The following is a 26876-nucleotide window of genomic DNA, read 5'->3' on the forward strand; positions in this document are numbered from 1 at the left end:
TCACACACCATCTCTTCCAGAGACGGTCTACACTGTTCTAGAATTCCTGACCTTATGTGCTCGTTCCACTTAATATCACTCTCTAACGTTACACTCAGATACTTAACTGATATGACTGTGTCAAGCAGCATGCCACTAATAATATGTTCAGATACCATAGGATTGTTTTTCCTGCTCATCTGCATTAACGTTAACTTTTCCACATTTAGAGCAAACAACCATTCATCGCTCTAATACAGAGCCTGCTGAACTCATCCTGTATCCTCATAGAGTCATCAGCAAACAGTTGCAGACTGCTGCTCACCCTAATCGCCAGATTGTTTATGTGTGTATAGAGAACAAGAACAGTCCTATCACAATTCCCTGAGGCACTACTGACAGTACTTCAGCCTGGTGAACACTGGAATTTAATACTTAAAAAGTCTTTGAGGTGTTCACATACGTGAGAACCTGTTTCACAAGCCCAGACCTTTGTTGGCAATCTGCAGAGTGACATGCTTTCAGAAATCTGTTGTCCTCTACCTATAGTTCACAAGGTATCGTGCTAGAAAAGGTGAGCAAAAGTTTGCAAGATCAATGTTGACGAACAGTGCAGTTTCACCCAGATTTTTGTAATTCCCCGAGCCTTACAGAATTTCCCAAGATTTCCCTAACTTTTCCAGTAAATTCAGTTTTCCAAGTTTTTCAGATAAGTTGCCACACACTATTACAAGGGGTTACCTTCATTTGGCTACAAATACTGTGTGGCTACAAATACTGTGACTGAACAAGGTGTAATACTCGTGAAGATATCTCTAACCTAGTAAAATTCAGGACACAAAAACTGAGATGTAATACACGTTTATGAAATTCTGACACACAATCTCCCAATTCCTCGCGTCTACACTCGTGCAGCCTTTTCTTTGGACTTTTAGAATACACGCGCCGAGACGAGACAGAACGAAACGCACTCACCTGACGCCGCCTTCCGTGTGGATGCAGCGCGGTCCCGGAGGGGCAGGGGTGTCGGCCCGGCGTTCCCACGACTTGCGGCGCAGGACCGCACACACCCCGCGGTGCCGGTGGTAGCGCCACGTGGCGCGCAGCTTCTCCTCCGCATCGTACCGGCTCCGCTGCGGTGTGCCCCGCCCGCTGCTCCTGCCGGGGACCGCGTCCGAGGTGGAACCCCGTTCCGACAGGCCCGTCCGCTCCGAGTTCTCTTCCCCGGCCTCTGCCGCGAGCTGACGTTCCTTTGCCGCGTCGGCTTCAGCCTGGCGTTCCAGTTTCAGCTCGTGTAAGTACCTGCGTCGACCCTCGCGCAACAGGTGTTGTAACCTGTAAAAACAAAATTCACAAACAGTCAGAAAATTGGCAGTCCACACCAGTGTTCGCTGATAAGGCATACTGGGTGAATCCTAACTCCTCTGAAAAAAATTCTGAAACTCTGGATATTTTCCAAGTGTTTCGGTATAAGAGATCCAGGGTCTTTCGTGGCTTATTCAAAATAATAAGATAATAATGATTTCGTTTTTGCAGAAATACCCTCACAAAAGTGAAAAAGCTTGTAACATGTAATTAACATAAATAGAAAATACTCAGTTTCTCAGGGGTGCCCATGTACAGATGAAAAATTGGCCACATCTGAGTAGGACTCATGCACTGAGTGTTCCGTAAAAACTTCATTATGTATATAGACAGTTTGTCTATTTGAGGAATAGAGAATCTCAACAATATCTGCATGTTACCAACATTGATACTGATAAGACATACGTGTGTGGGGGGTACCACAACTTTCGAGACTGTTTTAATTTCAAGTCTGAAGTCTGATAACAAATGACAAAAGAATTTTTTTTTGTGAGATATAATTACAAATTAACAGTTTTCAGATTTTTTTGTTCCTTTACTCGAACTGCAAAACCTCGATTCTTGCGCAATATCACTTTTCTAAGCCACTGGGAAATACACTGTAGGTTTTGATGAGTGAGTTTTCTTCAAGTATCAAAATATGCGACATAAATGGTCAAACCTTTCAATTGCATTGATTTAGAAGTTAATGTTAATTATGTCACCAAGGGGACACAGACCCTACTATGTGACATTAATTTTGAACTTGATATGTCAACCTCTTCTTGAGAAAAAGGGGTCTTAACAAACGGATGAAAGATAAAGAGTCACGTAAGGAACGACAAAAAAAATTTTTCATGTACAGCAGAGTCCTGCTAATCTGAATCCTGGTAATCTGAACATGAAAAATGTTAGTCTAAGTATGGAACACTGTATGGTAAACTGCTATACATGCACACTATTTTAATTTACACAGTACAGTAAACATGTATTGGAAAAATTGTCAAGAAAACATTAGGTTTAAACAATAAACAACAATGAAAGAAAAGCTGTCAAACTTACTAAAATACAGCGGACATTTTATCCCTACTATTTAGACACCGAAAACTCAGTCATTGTTTTTTGGCATAATGAAGACAGTCTGTTATATGACACACAGTTGCGCCAACATCTCAAACATCAGATCAGCAGGTGTAGCAGTAAGCTGTTGTTCCAAATAAAATAGCGTGAGGTCAAGGGCTTCTGCTGCGTCCCTGTGTGGCAGCAGCTCTCCTCTGTCGCACTGATGTCACTTCAGTCACAGCAGTCCACTTCTTCCTGGTCTCGAGTCACAGCAGCAACTAAATCAGCATCAGTAACGTTCTCCACATATGCCCCATCCGCTGGCATCGACTCATTTACGTCTCCTTCACTAGCTTCTTCACACCCAGGGATTGTCAGTATCATTTGTAGAAGATTTTTCCTCTTCATTCCCAACTAGGTTCTCCTGAAATTCAAGAGATGTCCACAGTTTTCTCCACGATTTTCTCAGAGTATTTCCTGAAATATTCTGCCATTCCTCAGCAGCCCAATAAATAATATCCTCCACATTGGTATTTTTTATTTTGTCCACTAAAGGAATGCTATCATCTTGGATCAGCATTCTTAAAAATTGTATTCTGTAAACCAGTTTCAATGTTTGATCCATCGGCTGTAGAAGTGTTGTAACATTCGGTGGCAAAAACTTCGCCACAATTTCTCGATCACATAATTCCTCAGTGTTGGGGTGAGATGGCGCATTATCAATCAAAAGAATTGCGCGGGGAGACAAATGATTTTCCTTAGAAAACCGTTGAACAGACTATTCTTTGAACAGCTTATCATTCATCCGTGCCTTTTTCTTGATTGCAATAAAATACGGGCACAGGCTTGATGTTGCAGTTTTTGAAAGGTCTGGGTCTAGCAGATTTGCCAGTCAGCACTAAAGACAGCTTGTGATTACCAGCAGCGTTGCTGCATGCTAATAAAGCCACACGATCTTTGCACATTTTAAAACCACGAGTATGGTCTTCTGCTTTTTGTTGGCAATGCCCTAAAATTAAGGCCAGTCTCGTTAGCATTATTAATTTGTCGGACAGAATACTTTCTCTCTCTCATCATTTTTTCAAACTCACCCAAGTATTCCTTTGCTGCATCACGCTCAGAAGAAAGCTTCTCTCCAGTAATTGTTAGCTGACAGATTTAATGACATTTTTTGAATCTGTCCAACCAACCTGTACTTGCACTAAAAGACTCATCACTATTCATTAAATTGTTCAGGTAAACTGCCTTCTCCTGAACCAGTGATCCGCTCAAAGGAGTTCCCCTTTCTCTTTCCTGAATAAAGGAAAAGAGCTTTATCCACTTTATCGTACTGGGACTGTTTCAAAGTCTGCCAAATTTTAAGGGTTTTTCCCGAAAACGTTGCAAGGGACTGTTCAAGCTTCACTCAGTTCTTCTTCCAATCACAAATGGTTGCTTTACCAACACCCAGTTCCGTTGCCAGTTTAGATACATTCTCACCATTGTCTATCCGTTTCAAAGCATTCAGTTTTTCTTTGAGAGTTAACATTGAATGTTTCCATTTACTTATGAGGAAAATATGTATGCCACTACACCTGAACGAATACAATACAACTGTTACGCGTGCTAGCGATCGATAACCAACATAACCAAGTGCTTTGTGAGCCAACTGGGAGTGCACTGACCTCAGACACTACTAAGGTAGTGAGAGTGAGCTATTGTTCCCATTTGTTACCATGGTGTACCTACTAATCTGCTTGGTATATTTCATTCTAGAAACTCGTCACTGTAATTCCGGCTAATCCGAACAAATCAGTAATCCGAGCAAGGTGTGGTCCCAATTAGTTCGTTAATCTGAATCTACTGTAATATAATTACAAACTTACTGTTTCAGATTTTTTGCTTTGGATGTACTGTGAAACCCTTTTTGAAAAATTTCAAGGTTCTAGACCAATGGGTAACCTGTTATTTTGATGAGTGAGTTTGCTAGTATCAAAAAATGTGACAAACGGCCATATCTTTTGACACCACCAACTTATAAGCTAATGTTTATTATACCACCAATGGACCATAGGCCTTAGCATTTGACATAAATTTTAACTTGATATGTCTACCTGTTCTCTGAGAAAAAGGGTTTTTAACAGTCGGACAGGCAGATTGACAACAAAGTGATCCTATATGGATCCAGTTTTTACCAACTGAGCCACAGAACCCTACAAAGTAGTGCGATTTCCTTGCCATCACCGTAGGAACAGCTCAGCATAGTGTCATCATGCTGCTGCTCTACTGCATTGGTGAATATCAGTCAACTCTGCACCACTAAACCCAGTGCTCAACTTGTAAAAAATGAGGTTCCGATACTGTGACCTTCGACAGGGTGTTTTTTAAATGTAGACTTCTTGAAACGTTATTTTAACCCTTTTCTGAGCATTTTAGAGGTGTGACTATGCCTGTTTTACATCGATCAAACGTAGCAGAAGCTCTGTCATATCACATATCAAAATCTGCGGTTCTTATCTTTTTTCATCAGAGGTACTGGTATGGCATACTGGTGCATAGTGTCACAAACTGGGCACTGAATTGACATATCCATATAACTGAGTACCATCGTTAATGTACTGCTGGGAAAATAAACTTGAGACAGAACTGAGCAGTACTGAAGGCGAAAAATAAAGTAGACATTGCTGTTGTCAACAGTAGCGGGGGATATACGCAGACATAAGAAAAAAAAAAAAAAAATAATAATAATAAATTAAAATAAAAATAAAAAAATAAAAAATCCCCAGTTTCCCCGTTAAAACCACACTTTTTTCTAGGATGAAAATGCACTTCAGCCTGGGTGAAAGTAACATTTTTTCTGTGTTAAGTGACATTAAACTTTCCTTCAGAGCTAGAAAACTTACCAATTTCTTGGTAAAGGATTTATTCATTGGTGCTGAATTTAACAGAAACAAATCCCAGTAAAAAACAACATGTTTTGGAAAGATCTTCGATGTGTGGCAACATGTACAATGCTTGCTATACTAGTATGAGAGTATAAATACGAATTCTACCAAATGCAGCACAGTAGCTTCCGAAGCACTGACATCGAGACTGCAATGCTCTTTTGGCAACCAATTGTACCTCATTCCACGTGATCTTGACAGACAATGACAGCAGATATTCAGATCATAGGCTATGTGATGGAGTCAGCCAAGCAACATCACTTAAGTAGCACAAACACACAAACAGGAAAAGTTAATGGTTTAAATTAACATACTTACAGTACAGCTACAAGAAAAACCAAGTTTTCACATGTAATATTGGTTGTCAAAATTTTTTTGCCTTTTTTTCCCCCTGGTGGTTTGTTAGGCAGGAGCCTGAGGGCACATGTTAAATTTCAGCAGCTAAATATTTCTGACAAGCACGATTATAAATTTGACTGCTGTGCACTGAACATTCCATGGGTTACCTGGCTGAATACATGTTCTGTCCACTTTCCCACAGAAAAGCCAATTATGTGTGAAATTACTCACCAATTCACTTTGTCCCTTTTGTAAGGATAATTATTCTTTTTTGCCATTGTTATTGCATAATTTGTAATGTCTATAAGCTTGGTCTTTTTAGCATGTGCTTTTTAGGATAACATCACACACAAATGTGCCAGCAAAATTTTAAATAATGGCTTAAATGGCTGGTCCTCAAACTGCTAAGTTTTGAATGAGGGACAAATGCTCAATGAATTAAGAAATTCATTGCACATTCTTAAACGCAATATAATTCACCTTGCGTAAAAGAATATTTACTGTGAAAGTAACGCTTCTCGTACCACCATTCACAATATTTTTCCACGGCCAGTTACAAATGTAAACAGTGCGATATGACGCTTATCAAAAGCGGTTTCTTATTACAAAATATTGCACAGTTTTCGTCCCAAAGCCTTTGACACATTTTGCTGTCAACAGACACTTGTATGAGTACCGTGCTTTGTTGTTGTAAATGGAACATTTTCTTTGCAACTTAAGTTTTATTTTGGTGTTATTCTCCCATTTATGTTTAATGCTGCAATATTATTCTGCAGCAGTGGGCTAAAATAAATTCTTCATTACAGTACCAGTGCTTACTAGTCAAAATTACAAAAAATTAACTGAAACATTGAAAAATTCCCAGGTTTGTCCTTGATATTTTCTGGGTGAAAAACTCCTGGGACTTTCCCAGTTGTTCCTTCGTGTATACATCCTGATTATCTTGAGTGGTACAAGTTTGTTCCCTAACGAGGTAAACAGCACATACCTCCAACTTTTGTACTGCAGTACAGATATTTTAAGTGCAATACCAATAATACAAAGATAAACAGAGGTGCAAACACAGATGGAATGCCATTACTTTGTAAGAAGCTACCAGAGACCACAGGTCCCTTACACCTAAATTCTCAGAAAATATCACTGATAAAACTTACAATATTATGGCAACACCGATTATTTACTATATCATTTAGAAGAGGTCTTTCACTCTCCAGTGTGCATTGTTGAACAGATTCAAACTGTATGCTGGAATTCAAACCCCTATTGTGATCTTTCACAGGCAATGTTCTTACTGACTGAACGATCTGGCTACAGACATCCACATATCCTATTCTTGTAAAAGAATCTTACAGTGTGCCCCTATTTATTTCTGATCATTCATATATGGCTGGCAATTCTTTGCATCACGATCAAGTTAAGAGAGATAGAGATAGAGATAGAGAGAGAGAGAGAGAGAGAGAGAGAGAGAGAGAGAGAGAGCAAGCATTATCAGTAAATACACTCTAAAAGATACAAATTGAGATAAACATTGTGTTTAAAGTTGGCTCGCTGAAGACTGGCTGTACTATAGTACTTACAACAACAGTATTTGTAAAATCCACGTATAGTGTATCCAAAGATAATTTACAACTACAGAAAACAAAATTTACTCTTTTAATTGCCTCTTTTATGTGTGTGTATAGACATGTCATGTTGATACATATCTGCTTCTCTATAGTACAGCCATTTTAATCTTTAGAGATGTTACCCAACTTTAAATGCAATCTTTAATGCTGTCTGCCAACTTTAAACATAAGTTCACTATGCTGGAAGTAGAATATGTACTTTACGTAATGTCAGTTTAAGCCTTCTGTATTATCTCAATCTGTATCTTTTACAGTATATATTCTGATGTCGCTTGTTATCTGAGAAGCGAAACTGGTCAATAAAGAAAAATACATAGTGCGACTTGTGGCTGTTTTTCAACAGCTTAGTTTTAACAGTCATTCCCCCTGCAGGCAACACCTGCTCTTACTAAACTTGTAATCGCATTACGTGGTTTTCTGCAGCTAAGTGTGCACCATAAAAGTCTAATAGTCATTGGTTCTGATGTAGCTAGAAAGAATACTTTTATTAAAATTCCACATTTATTAACAAACAGGAATGTTAATTAACAAATATGATAATTTTTTAAATAAAAATAACACCTCTTTACTTCCAATTACCCTGTCCAACCCCATTACTGTGACCACCTGACAAAGCCTCAATAACCAACTTTTTGCAGCACGGACTGCTATGAGTTGTGCAGGAAGAGGTTCTGGAAGGTATGAACAGCAATATGGAGCCAAGCTGACTATTTGGTGGTCGCATGTGGTGACTGGTATTTTTTTTTTTTTGGTGGGGTTTAAGGGCGCTCAACTACTGAGGTCATTAGCGCCCAGTCACTGTTGCTAGAGCACATGGAATCTAGTAAAACTCAAGGGGATGGGGGGGGACACCAGAAGGACCTGACAAAGATGCAGATAAAATAAGTAAAAAGGTTAGATGTCTTTGGACAAGCCAGTCAAAGTTATAAAACGCAGAATACGAGCAGCTGCTCGAGCGTCATCAGCTAAAACATCTGGTAAAGTAGATGGCAGGGACAGGACAACACGAAATTGACTAAAGCGGGGACACGACAATAAAACATGGCGCACTGTTAATGCCTGACCACAAGGGCACTGCGGGGCTGGGTCACCGGAGAGCAGGTAGCGGTGGCTAAACCGGCAATGCCCAATCCGCAACCTGGTCAGAAGGACCTCCTCTCGCCAAGATGGTCGGGAGGAGGTTGTCCAAGCAGTTGGTAGCGGTTTTACTGCCCGGAGCTTGTTTCCTTGGAGGGATGACCAAGCATCCCACCACAACGACACAAGCCTCTTACATACATCCCCACGAACGTCAGATGACGGCACACAATGGGAGGCTGGCCGAGGCAGGAGGACTGCAGCCTTGGCTGCAGCATCCGCAGCCTCATTCCCAGGCACTCCTACATGTCCGGGAACCCACAGACAGCTGACAGGAGAACCATTATCAGCGAAAGAATGGAGGGACTGCTGTATCCGTTGAATCAAGGGATGGACCGGATAGGGAGCTCGAAGGCTCTGAAGAGCACTGAGTGAGTCAGAGCAGAGTACATACGATGAATGGCGGTGGCGGCGGGCATACTGAACGGCCTGATGGAGAGCAAAAAGCTCGGCCGTAAAGCTTGAACATTGGTCGAGGAGCCGGTATTTAAAGGTGGCGGCCCTGACGACAAAGGCACAGCCGACACCATCGTCAGTTTTGGAGCCATCGGTGTAAATAAAGGTGTGACTGGCAAGTCGAGCACGAAGTTCGACAAACCGTGAGCAATACACTGCAGCCGGAGTACCCTCCTTCGGGAGTGAGCTGAGGTCGAGATAAATATGAACCGGAGCCTGGAGCCAAGGTGGTGTCGGGCTCTCACCCTCTCTGAAGGTGGTAGGGAGGGCAAAATCCAATTGTCGAAGCAGGCGACGGAAGCGGACTCCGGGGGGCAGCAGGGCAGACACATACAACCCGTACTGACGGTCGAGAGAATCGGCGAAGAAGGACTGGTAAGAGGGGTGGTCGGGCATAGACAACAGCCGGCAGGCATACCGACACAGCAGTACGTCGCGCCGGTAGGTCAATGGTAATTCGGCAGCTTCAGCATAAAGACTCTTGACAGGACTAGTGTAGAAGGTTCCGGTCGCAAGACGTATCCCCCGATGGTGGATGGAGTTGAGCCGGCGTAAGAGAGATGGCTGAGTGGACAAGTAGACGAAGCTCCCATAATCCAGCTTCGATTGGACTATGGACCGATACAAGCGAAGCAGGACAGTGCTATCCGCTCCCCAAGATGAACCGCTAAGAACTCTGAGGACATTAAGGGAACGTGTACAACGGGCCGCCAAATAAGAGACATGTTGAGACCAACACAGTTTCCTGTCCAACGTGAGCCCTAGAAACTTAGTTGTTTCCACGAATGGGAGAACAACGGGACCGAGATGTAAGGATGGCGGAAGGAATGCTTTATATCGCCAAAAGTTGATACAAACCGTCTTCTCTTCAGAGAACCGGAAGCCATTTGCCATGCTCCATGAGTATAGGCTGTCTAGACAACGCTGAAGGCAGCGCTCCAGGAGGCATGTTCTCTGGGCACTGCAGTAGATCGCGAAGTCATCGACAAAGAGAGAGCCTGAGACATTAGGTGGAATGCAATCCATAATTGGATTGATCGCGATGGCAAAAAGGGCTACGCTCAAGACGGAGCCCTGAGGCACTCCGTTCTCCTGGAGGAAGACGTCGGACAATACGGAACCCACACGTACCCTAAACTTTCGATCCGTTAAAAAGGAATCAATAAAAAGGGGCAGGCGACCGCGTAGGCCCCACCTGTGCATAGTGCGGAGGATACCTCCTCTCCAACAGGTATCATAAGCCTTCTCCAAGTTGAAGAACACGGATGCCGTTTGGCGCCTTCGCAAAAAGTTGTTCATGATGAATGTCGACAAGGTCACAAGGTGGTCAACAGCGGAGCGGCGGCGACGAAAGCCGCATTGGACATTAGTAAGTAGCCGTCGAGATTCAAGAATCCAGACTAACCGAGCATTAACCATGCGCTCCATCACCTTACAGACACAGCTTGTAAGAGAAATGGGGCGGTAACTAGAAGGAAGGTGTCTATCTTTCCCAGGTTTGGGTATAGGAACAACGACGGCGTCACGCCAACGCATGGGGACCTGACCTTCGGTCCAGACGCGATTGTAGGTACAAAGAAGGAAGCTTTTGCCCGCCGGAGAAAGGTGTGCCAGCATCTGAACGTGAATGGCATCTGGCCTCGGAGCAGAGGACCGGGACAGTGCAAGCGCACGTTCGAGTTCCCGCATAGTAAAAGGGGCATTATAAGTTTCCAGATTCAGCGACTGGAAGGAAGGTCGCCGAGCCTCTTCTGCCTCTTTCCTGGGAAGGAAGGCAGGGTGGTAATGGGCGGAGCTTGAAACCTCCGCGAAAAAGCGGCCAAAGGTGTTGGAGACAGCCACAGGATCAACAAGGACCTCATTACCTGAGGTCAGGCCAGGTACCGAGGAGTGGGCCTTAATGCCCGACAGCCGGCGCAGGCCACCCCAAACGACGGAAGAGGGAGTAAAACTGTTAAAGGAGCTGGTGAAAGAGGCCCAACAAGCTTTTTTGCTGTCTTTGATGACTCTACGGCATTGCGCTCGGAGTCGTTTGTATTCAATACAATTCGCCAACGTAGGATGGCGGCAAAAGGTGCGTAAAGCACGTCGTCGAGCATGCATAGCGTCCCTACAAGCCTCGTTCCACCACGGGGCCGGAAACGCGACGTGAAGAAGAGGTAGTACGAGGAATGGAACGTTCGGCAGCATTGATGGTAACAGCCGTGAGGTATTCGACCTGACTGTCACAACTGAGAAAATCGTGGTCCGGAAAGGTCGCTAGGGAGGAGTAAAGTCCCCAGTCAGCTTTCGGTATGTTCCAGCACGAAGGACGTGGGGATGGGGTGTGGTGCAGGAGACGAACGACACAGGGGAAGTGGTCGCTCGAAGAGGTGTCAGAAAGGACATACCACTCGAACCGATGGGCAAGAGTGGTAGAACAGATCGAGAGGTCCAAGTGGGAGTAGGTATGAGTAGAGTCCGAGAGGAAAGTCGGGCCGCCAGTATTGAGGCAGACAAGATTGAGATGGTTGAAGACATCCGCCAAGAGTGAGCCTCTTTGACAGGATGCAGGAGAGCCCCAAAGGGGATGATGGGCATTGAAGTCGCCAAACAATAAAAACGGTGGGGGAAGCTGAACAATCAGGTGCATCAGGTCAGCCTGACTAACAGCAGATGACGGTGGAGTGCTAGATGGTACAAACTGAAAACGTAAAAGCAGAAAGAGTAATACGGACAGCTATTGCTTGGAGTGGGGTGGTCAATGGGATGGGATGGTAATAGACATCGTCCCGAACGAGCAACATGACCCCACCATGAGCTGGGATACCGTCCACAGGGGCGAGGTCATACCGCTCCGAGGTATAGTGGGTAAAGGCAATACGGTCAGTCGGGCGCAACTTGGTTTCCTGGAGACCAAGGACGAGCGGACAGTGCAGGTGGAGGAGCAGTTGTAATTCCTCCCGATTAGATCGAATACCTCTTATGTTCCAATGTAACAAGGCCATCGCTAGTCAAAAAGTTGGGGGAACGAGACGGGGGAAGAGCTGGTCACCTCGACGGCCGCGGAGGGCCAGGTTTCGAGGGAACAGCGCTACAACCGGCGGGAGGCGGATCCTGTTCCATCGAGTCGGCGCCAGCTGCGGCCGCTGTCCCTGGATGTGTAGGAGGGGCAGCATCATTTGCCGACGAGAGGCCAGATGAGCGCCTGGCAGCAGAGCGTCCCGGCGAAACTGAGGACGGCCGGGAGCAGCGACTCACGGATGGAGCATCAGACGAAACGCGCCGGGGTGGAGAGGGGGATAGAGACTTCTTCCTGGAGGCCTTCTTGGAAGGTCGAGGAGGCACAGGGATGGTGGGCTGGACCCGAAGAAGGTCCTCACGCGCGGGGTCCGTTTTGGAACGCCGGACCTCGGAAGCTGGGGTCCGGAACGTTTCCCCGATGGACGCCTGAGAAGAGGATCGCTTCTCAGGTGGCGGGGGGAGAGGAGGAGGAGGAAGGGTGGCCCCTGGGGCAGAGGGGGCGGGGGCCACGGGGGAGGAGGTTTTGGAAGGGAGGGATTTGGGAGGCGGAGGCAGAGCCCCCTGATGGGTGGAGGAGGGACAGGATAGGGGTGAGGATACCGCGGAAGGAGTGGACACAACTGAGGCAAACGAAGTGGTCAACGGCATGGGATGGAGGCGGTCATACTTCTTCCTGGCCTCAGAATAAGAGAGCCGATCCAAAGTTTTGAGTTCTTGTATCTTCTTCTCCTTCTGATATACGGGGCAGTCTGAGGATCTAGGTGAGTGGATGCCAGGACAATTAATGCACCGAGGTGGTGGGGTGCCACCTATCCTCACGAAGAGGACGTCCACAATTGCCACAAAGGCAAATGCTGCTGCCACAATTGTCACACTGTGACGACATGTGCCCAAAGCGCAAACACCGAAAACAGCGCATAGGTGGCGGGACGTAAGGTCGCACGTCGCACCGGTAGCACATCACCTTTACCTTCTCCGGGAGAACGTCCCCCTCGAAGGCGAGGATAAAGGCCCCGGTGTCGATGCGACGGTCTTTGGGGCCGCGCTGGACTCGCCGGACGAAATGCACGCCTCAGCGCTCCAGGTTGGCCCTGAGCTCCTCATCAGATTGTAGCAGGAGGTCACGATGAAAAATAACCCCCTGCGTCCTATTTAGTGCCAGATGCGGGACAATGGACACTGGGATGTCCCCTAGGCGGTCGCACGCCTGGTCTTGATAAGAACGGACCCTGAACGCATCTTGCTGAGAGCCTCGATTTCCCCGAAGATGTCCTCAATGTGCTGAACAAAGAACATGGGCTTGGAGGTGGCGAACGTCCCCCCATCGGTTCGAGAACAGACCAAATAGCGGAGGAAGTACTTCGCCCCAAGCCGGCGGGCCTGTCCCTCCTCCCAGGGAGTGGCCAAGGGGGAAAGGGCAGGAGAACCAGAACTAGAAATGGTACCTTTTCTTTTGAAAGACTCTGCCGCAGAGCGACCTGATACGTGTCGACGTTTCATCTGTGAAACGTCCGCCCCGATACCACCCACTCCGACCAGCGGCTCTCCCCACGGGCGCCACCCAGCCTCAGCAAGGGCCACCTGGCAGGATGACCGTTGCCGGGAGTCCTGATGCCACAAGGAGACGGGCATCTACTCCCTGGCCGACGTGGGGAGGGTGCAGCTCAGGTATCGGCAGTACGATCCCTGTGTTGTCAGGGGGCTACAACCTAGAGGGTACATGACGACCCCACCACAACGGGCTGGCTACCGTGCTGGATTTCTGGTGCCATGGAAAGTCCATTATGATCGCTGGTGCAGATGGGGACGCACTATGGGCGTAACTTGTACAACCCATCAGGCGTTTAGGCTCAATTTGAGGAATAGTGGGTATGGTTACAACGCCGGTACAATGCTGAGTGACAAGGTCTTAGTGCACTTGAGACCAATGGTACACCACGTAAGGTGTCCTTCCCCAAAAGGCTCGTACTTCAAGGGGGACCATCACATGGAAGGCCGAAATGGTTGAAACTCCTTTTAGTCGCCTCTTACGACAGGCAGGAATACCTCGGACCTATTCTTACCCTGGACCCGCAGGGGGAGGTGACTGGTATGAACCCCCCCCCCTCCCTGCCCCCCCACCCCCACCCTGCTCCTCTCACCTCTCATAGTTTACTGTCTGTATGTGAAGGACAATCTAGGAATTATTGCAGGTATTTTGATACAATTTTCAGTAATAGATAAGACCGATTCACAAGGATGGTTTGTGTATGCAAAGCACAAATTTTTCACACAAATTGGCTGAGCTACGATGGTGTTTGTCGCAAAAGTTGTGCCTCAGAATTTCCCTGATATGTGCTGCTTAAATCATTTAGTTATATGAAACAAGTTGTGTGGTCAAAGATACTTAAGGTTATCTGTGTGAAAGTGAAGTGGGTGGATAGTTCACAATAAATTAAAATTTGCTGGAAACAATGGGAAGCATCAAATAGAAAATAAATTCTTTTTTCATTTCTAGAGACTGTACAGTATTAATGATGTATATAGTTTTCTTATTTAACAATAAGGTATTTTGCACGTCTGCATCAAATTTTAATTCATTTTCATATGACCAGTTACAAGGAAGAAAAGATGTTAGCTAACATTTCCATTTGTTAATAAATAAGTTTGTAATTTAAATAACAGTAAAAAATTGCAACAATTATGTTAATAGTGTACAACTGTTTGTGCTTAAGAGCAATCTGAAATCTTATTCTCTTCAAGGATTTTGTTTTTTCTTTCAGTTTTTGACAATCAAGTCACACTGCTTTTAGCACAGAGCTCCAAATCCTGTAAGTGTGAACAAAGTTGAAGAGGTCCAGTCCATAAGTTCCCCTCTTCTAGTTTCCAAACTTCTGTAAATAGTGACTATTTACAACATTAGAAGACTATTTACAACATATCTGCCGGGACAGCTTGAAGAGTCACTTCCAAACTTCTGTTTTAAAAACAATACACAAAATGCTACAGTGAAAATTCTGTTCTGTGGCCAAGACATTTCTCCCCAACATTCTTTCCTCCAGGAATGCTAGTCCTGTAAGGCATGCAGGGGAACATCTATAAAGTTCAGTAGGCACTCTTACGGAGGGTTGAGAATCGTATCTGGATAGCACAATTTCTATATCATTTGCTTGGTAATTTCACTAGCATTCTGAACCTTTTTCTAGGCAGTGTTATTTTCTGACAGATATGGTGAACAAAAATTGACTACTTTTGCAAACAGTTCATCCTTTGGGTCAGAATTATTAAATATTTGATGGTTACTACCACGTGTTATGTTATGATGATCAGACTCTAAAAATATAAAAGAACAGATGTCAAGTGCTGGGTTCTAATCGATTAGACAGGAGTTAAAAAACAGATCTTTTACAAAAGCTTTTGGCCGAAAGACTTCCTTCTGAAGTAGAAAACAAACACACATTCACACAAGCCAACACACACACACATGACCACTGTCGGTCTGCTAGTTGAGGTTATGTGAATGTGTATGTGAATGTGTCTGCGTCTTCTACTTCAGAAAAAGACCTTTTGGCCGAAAACTTAAATGTATAGCAGTCTTTTCGTTGTGCTAGTCTGTGACTCAACATCTCCTTTATACAGTGAGCAGCCACCTATCATTTCCATACAATTGTCGTCATTCAGTCTTGGACTTCCCCTTGTTTGATCATTTACCAAAGTCAGCTGATATACGAACTCAAATTGTTAAGATTCCCAACATCACGGAATAGGGTCAGACTGATGTATGTACTTTAAATTTCTTTTTCTTTTCTTCTATTTGCTTATTATGCTTAATTGTGATCAGTCATGTGTTTAACATACGGTCTGTAAGCAGGGAAAGTGTTCCAAAATCTTTCATTCTAATCAAATAAAAAAATTAAAAAAGATTGGTATTTATTAAGGATTTCAGTACTGCCTCAATTTGGGCTTTTAAGAAAATCCTATTCACTTTTAACTCAAAATCTGCTTACATCTACATATACAGGATGTTATAAAGAGTATACCACACTTTGGGAGGTGGTAATATGGATCAAAACAAGAACTTAAGTCCACTAATCGTGGGCTTTAAAATGCATACCTCAAGAACTATGTGCTGTTATTGGTCTTCATTACAGTGAAACATATTCCTTCTTCTGCGAGTTCTTTGCTATTAGAATGACCTACACAATCAGTAAAGAACCAATTCACTCATGATTTATTGTTACAACAGCACATACGGAGTACACGAAGTGATTACATTTACAAATCAATAGCACAGGCAGTTCCTAGGTACCAGATACCGACCCACGCCGTAACACCCATACTAGTACACGGCGTAGCCTCGACAGGTGGCAGTGTAGGTGCTGACTCTGGCACCCAGTTGATAGTACAGGTAGTGAATACTGTCCCGGGATACGTTACGCTACACCTGCTCAACCTGTTCACACAGTCCCGTAAGAGCAGTCGGCCGAGAAGTCGCTCCTCGTCCCGCACGTGTTCGGTAACAGAGAAGTCCAGAGGTCTTGCCGGCCAGGAAAGTTTCTGCACGTCTCGCGGAGCACGTCGAGTTTCGTGAGCAAGGGTGAGCACAATCGTGTCTGAACAACACATCACCACCTCATTGCAAGAAAGGCGAAAAATGGGTCTATCGACATTCTGCACGTACTCGATGCTGATTAGCATCTCCACCAGAAACACGAAAGGTGAGTAAAAATTGTACCTTACGGCACCCCAGACCATAAGAACTGGGACGGGGTCAGGGTGTACGGGACAAATACAGCCTACGAGACAGCGCCAACCGGGTCTGTGTCGAACGCACAACCGTCCCTCACATGCAGGAAGCATCTGCTTTCATTTCTGAAAACCACAGGACACTATTCCATCTTCCGTACGATCCTCTGACGGCACCAGTCGAGCTGTGCGTGTCGATGCCGCGGCACGGGCGGAACGCGGGCTAGAGACGTGTTCACGCCCGCTGTCTTGCTGCGACTAATCGGTTTGCGACAGGTCGCATTGACCCGTCACGGCTGACAAGACCTCTTACGTGTGCTGTGGTAGCTGTGCGATCCGACACTGCTTCCCTTACGATACAGAGACCCTGGCAGGTGTCTGTGCTCCGTGGACGTCCACAACCCGATCTACGGGTGTGGAAATATTCACGAGGCCGATGACATCGGCACCATTGCACAACAGATGCAGCACGTACCACCCGTGTGGCAACTCGCCGAAAGGACCGTCCGGCCGCTCGGATGGCCACAATTTGACCCCAGTCGAACTCACTAAGTCGGCTGTAAGAAGCACGAGCGCATCTCTGTGGCACGGTCGTCCGTTTGCTTCGCACATTTCCACCATACCAAGCCTTCTGGCTGTGAGAATTCCCTCTTACAGGATAGTGAAGTTTCTACTAGATCGACAAATTCCACAAGTTCGGCTCGGCTCAGCTTGCAGGGATAATATAGCGCTAAGAGAGAAAAAGCAGCCGGCTGTCATACGTTTAGCATTTACAGGAAACCAGTAGCTACGTACCTTGTTATTCATGCGCAATTCAACCATCCATCTAAGTATAAAAAGTCCTATTTTTGCTCAATGATACATAGGCTCTTAAAGATGCCATTGCAATGGAGCAGGGTTAGGCAAGAGATAGATGTTCTCAAGCATATAGCCTGTAGCAATGGTTATGATGCAGGCATGGTGGACACGTTGTATATAAAAATTAAAAAAAAGCAGGGATAAGAAGGAAAGGCCATCTAACAATAGTAGGGATAAAAAGTATGTTCCAACGACATATCAAGGCCCGTTGTCTGACAAAATAAACCGACAGTTTCGTAAGTCCGGTGTGGTCTTGTCATTTAGCACAATAAATAGTTTGCACTAGAAACATAGGCATACGACTGAAGACAGCGCCGATAAATTTAGAAACAGAGGGGTATACAGATTACAACGTGGCGGGTGTGAAGGCTTTTATGTGGGGCAAACGGGGAGACCGTTTTTTACTTTTTGCTTTCGTGAGCACACGAGTGCCCACAATAAGTCCACTTTGGGTGACCATGTAAGGGACTCGAACCATAAAATTACTGATATGGGACAAGGTATGAAAATCTTGCATAAAGCATCTAAAGGAAGCAAACTCAACATTTTGGGAAACATCGAAATTTACAAAAACAGAAAAAGGTTTCCAAGCAAATTGTTGAACAACCAATTAGAATCGGCGGACTATAATTTCTTAGACATATTTTATGCGGCACTCCAGAGATCCTGTGCGGCGTATTCAAAAACTATGATGATGAGTTTTGTGTATCTGTTATGCTCGGAAAACCACATAAAAAGTACTGCTAAAAAACTTTTCTGATTTGGCCTTCTGTAATTTTATGTGCCTATGCAAGTTTTCATAGTTGATCCGTACTACATTCATAATGAGTGTATAGTTGGTGAGAGCCTTTTATAGCACGTTACTACCTTTTTTTACCTAAGACCGTAGTGCCCAGACAGGTAAAGCCCAGCATATAGGTTTTAATCACTCGTCACATTGTATCTAAGTCATGTTATGAACAGCTTACTATGTGTGAATTCCTGACTTCCATATATGAATAAGGGTGAATTATAATATGTAGTTTTGTATGGCACTAATATGGATAATGTTTTTACTCTGTAATTGACATACTTCATAGCATGTAAAGTAAGTGTACGCGAAAGTGTTCTTTGCATGGGTATTTGATTAGCAGTAATAGTAAAGTTGTATTGTAGTAGAAATGAGTGGTTATACCGTGGGACTGTATGTGCACTGCTGGGACAGTGCTATCTAGTGGCCGGTTGTGAACCACTAGAATTGCAGCAGGCAAACCGGTGCGGAATAGGGAAGTGTGATGCCGACCGTTGTAGTCGAGCAGTGGTCACGTACCAAATAGTTTTATCTTGTGAGTTCGGTTTTACATATCTGATGAAAAAGAATGACCATGAGAGCAACTGTTTTTATTTTTGTGACAGTGATTTTGTATCAGCTGGTCTGCCTCATGTATCATTATATCCAAATGGTTTATAAATGTTAAGCTACATTCAGTTATGTAGTACTGTACTAATAGTAATGTATATAGTGTAACTCATGTAAGTCCTCCCTCAAACCTGTCATGTTATATCTTCACAGATCCGATGATAGCACCTTTAGTGTGTTGAAACCGGTTATCCAGTAAACAGTATTTAAGTGATCTCGGCTTTTGAATTATTTCTCCAAGATTTAAGTGTAGCTCTTCAGGCGTTCCCGGCGATCTAATGACATCTTGGGTTGCTGGGTGTTCTGCCGGATATTAACGCAGCTCGTAACCTTCTACATCTAGATCCATACTCCGCAGGCCACCTGACGGTGTGTGACGGAGGGTACCTTGAGTAGCTCTATCGGTTCTCCCTTCTATTCCAGTCTCGTATTGTTCGTGGAAAGAAAGATTGTCGGTATGCCTCTGTGTGGGCTCTAATCTCTCTGATTTTATCCTCACGTTCTCTTCGCGAGATATACGTAGGAGGGAGCAATATACTGCTCGACTCTTCAGCGAAGGTATGTTCTCGGAACTTCAACAAAAGCCAGTATCGAGCTACTGAACGTGTCTCTTGCAGAGTCTTACTCTGGAGTTTATCTATCACCTCTGTAACGCTTTCGCGATTACTAAATGATCCTGTAACGAAGCGCGCTGCTCTCCGTTGGATCTTCTCTATCTCTTCTATCAACCCTATCTGGTACGGATCCCACACTGCTGAGCAGTATTCAAGCAGTGGGTGAACAAGCGTACTGTAACCTAGTTCCTTTGTTTTCGGATTGCATTTCCTTAGGATTCTTCCAATGAATCTCAGTCTGGCATCTGCTTTGCCGACGATCAACTTTATATGATCATTCCATTTTAAATCACTCCTAATGTGCGTACTCCCAGATAGTTTATGGAATTAGCTGCTTCCAGTTGTTGATCTGCTATATTGTAGCTAAATGATAAGGGATCTATCTTTCTATGTATTCGCAGCACATTACACTTGTCTACATTGAGATTCAATTGCCATTCCCTGCACCATGCGTCAATTCGCTGCAGATCCTCCTGCATTTCAATACAATTTTCCATTGTTACAACCTCTCGATACACCACAGCATCATCAGCAAAAAGCCTCGGTGAACTTCCGATGTCATCCACAAGGTCATTTATGTACATTGTGAATAGCAACGGTCCTACGACACTCCCCTGCGGCCCACCTGAAATCACTCTTACTTCGGAAGACTTCTCTCCATTGAGAATGACATGCTGCGTTCTGTTATCTAGGAACTCTTCAATCCAATCACACAATTGGTCTGATAGTCCATATGCTCTTACTTTGTTCATTAAACGACTGTGGGGAACTGTATCGAACGCCTTGCGGAAGTCGAGAAACACGGCATCTACCTGGGATCCCGTGTCTACGGCCCTCTGAGTCTCGTGGACGAAGAGCGTGAGCTGGGTTTCACACGATCGTCTTTTTCGAAACCCGTGCTGATTCCTACAGAGTACATTTCTAGTTTCCAGAAAAGTCATTATACTCGAACATAATGCGTGTTCCAAAATTCTACAACTGATCGACGTTAGAGATATAGGTCTATAGTTCTGCACATCTGTTCGACGTCCCTTCTTGAAAACGGGGATGACCTGTGCACCTTCATCAGGTGCGACCTGCGACTGCTCCTCGAGTGGACCTGGCCCTGTCTGTGGCCTCCCCCCTCCACCAGCAGTTGCAGGTGTTCCTTCTGCAGTCCGCGCCTGCTCGCTGCAACCTGCTGCCGTTCCGTCTTCCGCCCGCTGCCATTCTGAGCGTTCCCTCTGCGGTCTGCGCCCACCGGACCCACTCCTCGGCGTTCCGTCTTTGCCTCGGTGTGTTTGGGGTTCGGTCTGGGTTCCCAGGCGTTCTCCCTGCGGTGCTTTAACGCTCACTGTGGTCTTCTGGACGTGGCAAAGGAAGTCCGACTTGCAGGGCTCTAACCGACACCAGGCCTCCAAAATTGAACGTCACAACTGAAGAGAGGCACACACTCACAGAGCTCCGGGAAGATGACAGTACTGTAGTACTGCCGGCAGATAAAGGGAATTCTACAGTCATTCTGCAGCGGGTGGATTACGGTGAGAAAAAATATGGCAACTTCTGAGGGACCCCACATACAGAACCTCGGAGTGTGACCCCGCTGACGAGGTGGACGTGAAGACCGGGGCTCTTCTGAAGGAGGTGGGGATGCCCGATAAGATCGTCACACAACTTCGGGCAAATGCAGCGGTACCACCTAGACCGTAGGGTTTGCCTAAAATACTCAAGGAGGGCGTGCCCCTAAGCCCAATTGTCAGTAATATTGGGGCACCTATGTATGCAACTGGAGAGGAAATACAAACTTTGACGTTCGCCGATGACATTGTAATTCTGTCAGAGACAGCAAAGGACCTGGAAGAGCAGCTGAACGGAATGGACAGTGTCTTTAAAGGAGGGTATAAGATGAACATCAACAAAAGCAAAACGAGGATAATGGAATGTAGTCAAATTAAGTCGGGCGATACTGAGGGAATTAGATTACAAAATGAGACACTTAAAGTAGTAAAGGAGTTTTGCTATTTGGAGAGCAAAATAACTGATGATGGTCGAAGTAGAGGGGATATAAAATGTAGACTGGCAATGGCAAGGAAAGCGTTTCTGAAGAAGAGAAATTTGTTAACATCGAGTATTGATTTAAGTGTTAGGAAGTCGTTTCTTAAAGTATTTGTATGGAGTGTAGCTACACTCCTGGAAATGGAAAAAAGAACACATTGACACCGGTGTGTCAGACCCACCATACTTGCTCCGGACACTGCGAGAGGGCTGTACAAGCAATGATCACACGCATGGCACAGCGGACACACCAGGAACCGCGGTGTTGGCCGTCGAATGGCGCTAGCTGCGCAGCATTTGTGCACCGCCGCCGTCAGTGTCAGCCAGTTTGCCGTGGCATACGGAGCTCCATCGCAGTCTTTAACACTGGTAGCATGCCGCGACAGCGTGGACGTGAACCGTATGTGCAGTTGACGGACTTTGAGCGAGGGCGTATAGTGGGCATGCGGGAGGCCGGGTGGACGTACCGCCGAATTGCTCAACACGTGGGGCGTGAGGTCTCCACAGTACATCGATGTTGTCGCCAGTGGTCGGCGGAAGGTGCACGTGCCCGTCGACCTGGGACAGGACCGCAGCGACGCACGGATGCACGCCAAGACCGTAGGATCCTACGCAGTGCCGTAGGGGACCGCACCGCCACTTCCCAGCAAATTAGGGACACTGTTGCTCCTGGGGTATCGGCGAGGACCATTCGCAACCGTCTCCATGAAGCTGGGCTACGGTCCCGCACACCGTTAGGCCGTCTTCCGCTCACGCCCCAACATCGTGCAGCCCGCCTCCAGTGGTGTCGCGACAGGCGTGAATGGAGGGACGAATGGAGACGTGTCGTCTTCAGCGATGAGAGTCGCTTCTGCCTTGGTGCCAATGATGGTCGTATGCGTGTTTGGCGCCGTGCAGGTGAGCGCCACAATCAGGACTGCATACGACCGAGGCACACAGGGCCAACACCCGGCATCATGGTGTGGGGAGCGATCTCCTACACTGGCCGTACACCACTGGTGATCGTCGAGGGGACACTGAATAGTGCACGGTACATCCAAACCGTCATCGAACCCATCGTTCTACCATTCCTAGACCGGCAAGGGAACTTGCTGTTCCAACAGGACAATGCACGTCCGCATGTATCCCGTGCCACCCAACGTGCTCTAGAAGGTGTAAGTCAACTACCCTGGCCAGCAAGATCTCCGGATCTGTCCCCCATTGAGCATGTTTGGGACTGGATGAAGCGTCGTCTCACGCGGTCTGCACGTCCAGCACGAACGCTGGTCCAACTGAGGCGCCAGGTGGAAATGGCATGGCAAGCCGTTCCACAGGACTACATCCAGCATCTCTACGATCGTCTCCATGGGAGAATAGCAGCCTGCATTGCTGCGAAAGGTGGATATACACTGTACTAGCGCCGACATTGTGCATGCTCTGTTGCCTGTGTCTATGTGCCTGTGGTTCTGTCAGTGTGATCATGTGATGTATCTGACCCCAGGAATGTGTCAATAAAGTTTTCCCTTCCTGGGACAATGAATTCACGGTGTTCTTATTTCAATTTCCAGGAGTGTATGTATGGAAGTGAAACATGGACGATAAATAGTTTGGACTAGAAGAGAATAGAAGCTTTCGAAATGTGGTGCTACAGAAGAATGCTGAAGATTAGATGGGTAGATCACATAAATAATGAGGAGGTATTGAATAGAATTGGGGAGAAGAGAAGTTTATGGCACAACTTGACTAGAAGAAGGGATCGGTTGGTAGGACATGTTCTGAGGCAGCAAGGGATCACCAATTTAGTATTGGAGGGCAGCGTGGAGGGTAAAAATCGTGGAGGGAGACCAAGAGATGAATACACTAAGCAGATTCGGAAGGATGTATGTTGCAGTAGGTACTGGGAGATGAAGAAGCTTGCACAGGATAGAGTAGCATGGAAAGCTGCATCTCCAGGACTGAAGACAACAACAACAACAACATGTATGCAACAGCCAAGTACTTGAAAGATCTGCTGTGTTTGTGCGTGGAGAAATGTGTTCACCACATCCAAAACTCAGAAGACTTCCTGCAATGCCTCGAGCAACTACGCATCACAGATTCTGACATCACGGGTAGTTTTGATGTATCACTGTTCACTAGTGTCCCACTGAAAGACTCACTAGAACTGACTGTGGAAAAATTTGACGGGGCTCTGTTGGCCCTGTTCAGGCATACACTGACATCCATGTATTTCCTGTATGGCAACCGATATTTCGACTAAACTGAAGGTGTAGCTACGGGTAGCCCCTTGTCCCCTGCGGTTGCCGACATGTTTATGGAGAGACTTGGGGAGAGGGCATTAGAGACAGCCAGATATAAACCCACATGCTTTTTCAGGTACGTGGACGACACCTTCGTGATCTGTCCTCGTGGGAAGGACAGGCTCAATGAGCTCCTCCAACATCTTAACTCCTGCCACCCAAATATCAAGTTCACCATAGAACTGGAGAAGAATGCCCAGCTGCCATTTCTGGATTTGCTAGTTAAAAAGAAAGCAGATGGATCAATTGGCCACAGTGTGTCTCGAAAACCCACACACGGTGATATATATCTGCCGGCCAGCAGCTGTCACCACTCTGCGCAGAAGAACGGGGTTCTTAAGACATTGGTCCATAGAGCACTTATCTTGTCAGACCAAGAGCGTCTACCAAAAATGGATATACTACCAAACAAATTGAGATGGCACTCCAACCAGTCACTACGCCACCGGTTCCAGAAGGAGAGCAAGATGAAGCAAAGGAGGTGGCTTATCTACCCTATGCTGGTTTTATTTCTGCCAAAATCAGTAGGATCCTCCGTAAACACAACATCGAGAGTATTTTCTGTCCATCCAACAAGATTGAGGGACTGATGGGAAACGTTAAAGACGACCTGGGGTTACAGAAACTGGGCATTTACAATATACCTTGTCAATGTGGCATGTCCTACATTGGCCGGATGACAAGAACAATGGATATCAGAAACAAGGAACATCAAAGGCAGACCTGATTAAGACAGGTGATGAAATAAGCCATTGCTGAACACTGTCTAGAACTACTGGGTGATCAAAAGTCAGTATAAATTTGAAAACAGAATAAATCACGGGATAATGTAGATAGAGAGGTACAAATTGACACACTTGCTTGGAATGACATGGGGTTTTATTAGAACCATAAAAATACAAAAGTTCAAAAAATGTCCAATAGATGGCGCTTCATCTGATCAGAATAGCAATAATTAGCATAACAAAGTAAGACAAAGCAAAGATGATGTTCTTTACAGGAAATGCTCAGTATGTCCACCATCATTCCTCAACAATAGCTGTAGTCGAGGAATAATGTTGTGAACAGCACTGTAAAGCATTTCCGGAGTTATGGTGAGGCGCTGGCGTCAGATGTTGTCTTTCAGCATTCCTACAGATGTCGGTCGATCACGACACAGTTGCAACTTCAGGTAACCCCAATGCCAATAATCGCACGGTCTGAGGTCTGGGAATCTGGGAGGCCAAGCATGACGAAAGTGGCGGCTGAGCACACGATCATCACCAAATGTTTCGCTGTCCAGCGCCATCTGTCGGACATTTTGAGAACTTTTTTATTCTAATAAAACCCCATGTCATTCCAAGCATGTGTGTCAATTTTTACATCTCTATCTACATTATTGTGTGGTTTATTAAGTTGTCAAATTTATACTGACTTTTTGATCACCCGGTAGATCATGCCACGACTTATGATAAAACCAAGATTCTAACACAGACACCCAGACTTTGGGACAGTGTTATAAGGGAATCGATAGGATAAAAGTGACTGAAAATCTCACGAACCTCGACATGGGGTACCACCCAAGCAGAGCTCGAGATCCTGCTCTGGAATTGTTAAAGGAGCAATGGGGCAGCTACAGCACTCCACGAATAGAAGAACTGAAGGCGTGGAAATAGAAAACGATCCCCAGACAGAGTACCGGGCTCTCCGGACCAAAGATGGAACAACTGGGAGCAGGTCCAACGGGTGCGGACCACAGAGGGAACACCCAGAACCACAGCGGACCGAAAACCGAATGGCGATGCTCCAGAAGATCGCAGTGAGTGGGAGAGGATGACAGGGAGAATTGCCTGGCAACCCAGACAGAACACCAAATGCACCAGGCCAAAGATGGAACACTGAGGAGCGGGTCTGGTGGGCACGGGCCGCAGATGGAACACTCGGAACGGCAGCAGACCCAAGACGGAATAGCAGCGCGCCAGCAAGTCGCACTCAGCGAGCACGGACCACAGAGGGAATGCCTACAACTGCCAGTGGAGGGGGAAGGCCACAGAAATAAATACTGGACCAGGTCCAGTCGAGGAGCAGTCTCAAGTAGCACCTGATGAAGATTACCAGCTACGTTACCGAAATACCACGCAAGAATGACGCTGATATCCAGCAGAACACCCGACAACTCAAGATGCCAAGATTTAAGTTGTTTGAATGTGGTGTTATAGTTGGAGCACTCAAAAGATTATGAGTAACTGTCTTTTAATTTTGCCTGTCTGCAGCTTAGTATGTCATCTTTACAGTAAGTAGCAATCTATCATTTTCTAAAGTATTGTTAAAATATGCACAGTATTTCACAATGACCTTTCAGCCATACTATAACTAGTAAAACTTTTAAAACAGTGTAAACAAATTGGGATTATCAAAGTACAACTTGCTTGATTTAGACGCAGAACAATGTGAATGTGAGTGAAGAATAACCAATACACACACACACACACACACACACACACACACACACACACAAATATCATATTTTATTTTGTGGGTCCTTTTTTCATGTTTTCTCCTTTTCTCAAAGCTATCTCTTTGAATAACCAACTTCTGGACAGTTCTCAAATGCCTTTCTGACATTTTTACCACAATTGGAAGAAGGTACTGCAGACAGCCAGTTCACAAACCTCGCCAGGCGATGAGTGAACACTCACATTTTTTCTGTTCTTAAATTTGCAGGCTTTGGTTATCTCTTCAATCTCATTTCTGTTTCCTGGGCATCAGAAGCCACTGCTGCACTACGCTCCATTCGACAACAACGGATAACAGGCTGTATTTTTTTCTATTACAATAATTCTTTTCTTATTTTTGTTAACTACTACTGTCATTTCTCTTCTTACGTCTTTAAAATCATTCTCTGACTCCGGTGCACTTTTTCACTCATTTTCTACAGCAGTCAGCAGTTCCTCTGAATACGAGGAATCAAAGGGACACTGAAACGGTTCGGAAAAGAGTGCACTTAAGTGACACATTTGACTGGAAAAAAACTGATTTCCAGCCGTTAAACCATTACTTTGCTGACTCGAGTTCAGGAAACGAATGTCAACCAGATACTGACCCAAGCCTTCTTTCAG

General features: G+C 45.5%; 1 protein-coding gene across 4 annotated transcripts in view; it reads right to left on the reverse strand.

The window, feature by feature from the left end:
- Positions 1 to 26876, reverse strand: part of LOC124553647 (serine/arginine repetitive matrix protein 2-like) — a 330049-nt gene that overhangs the window by 138642 nt on the left and 164531 nt on the right. For all 4 annotated transcript variants that reach the window (XM_047127524.1, XM_047127525.1, XM_047127522.1 and 1 more), the window contains exon 4: positions 955 to 1314. In XM_047127524.1, coding sequence (XP_046983480.1) covers positions 955 to 1314 — 360 coding nt within the window. The remainder of the gene's footprint in view (positions 1 to 954; positions 1315 to 26876) is intronic.

Source organism: Schistocerca americana, chromosome 11 (genome assembly GCF_021461395.2).
Source record: "Schistocerca americana isolate TAMUIC-IGC-003095 chromosome 11, iqSchAmer2.1, whole genome shotgun sequence".
In the NCBI taxonomy this organism is placed as follows: domain Eukaryota; kingdom Metazoa; phylum Arthropoda; class Insecta; order Orthoptera; family Acrididae; genus Schistocerca; species Schistocerca americana.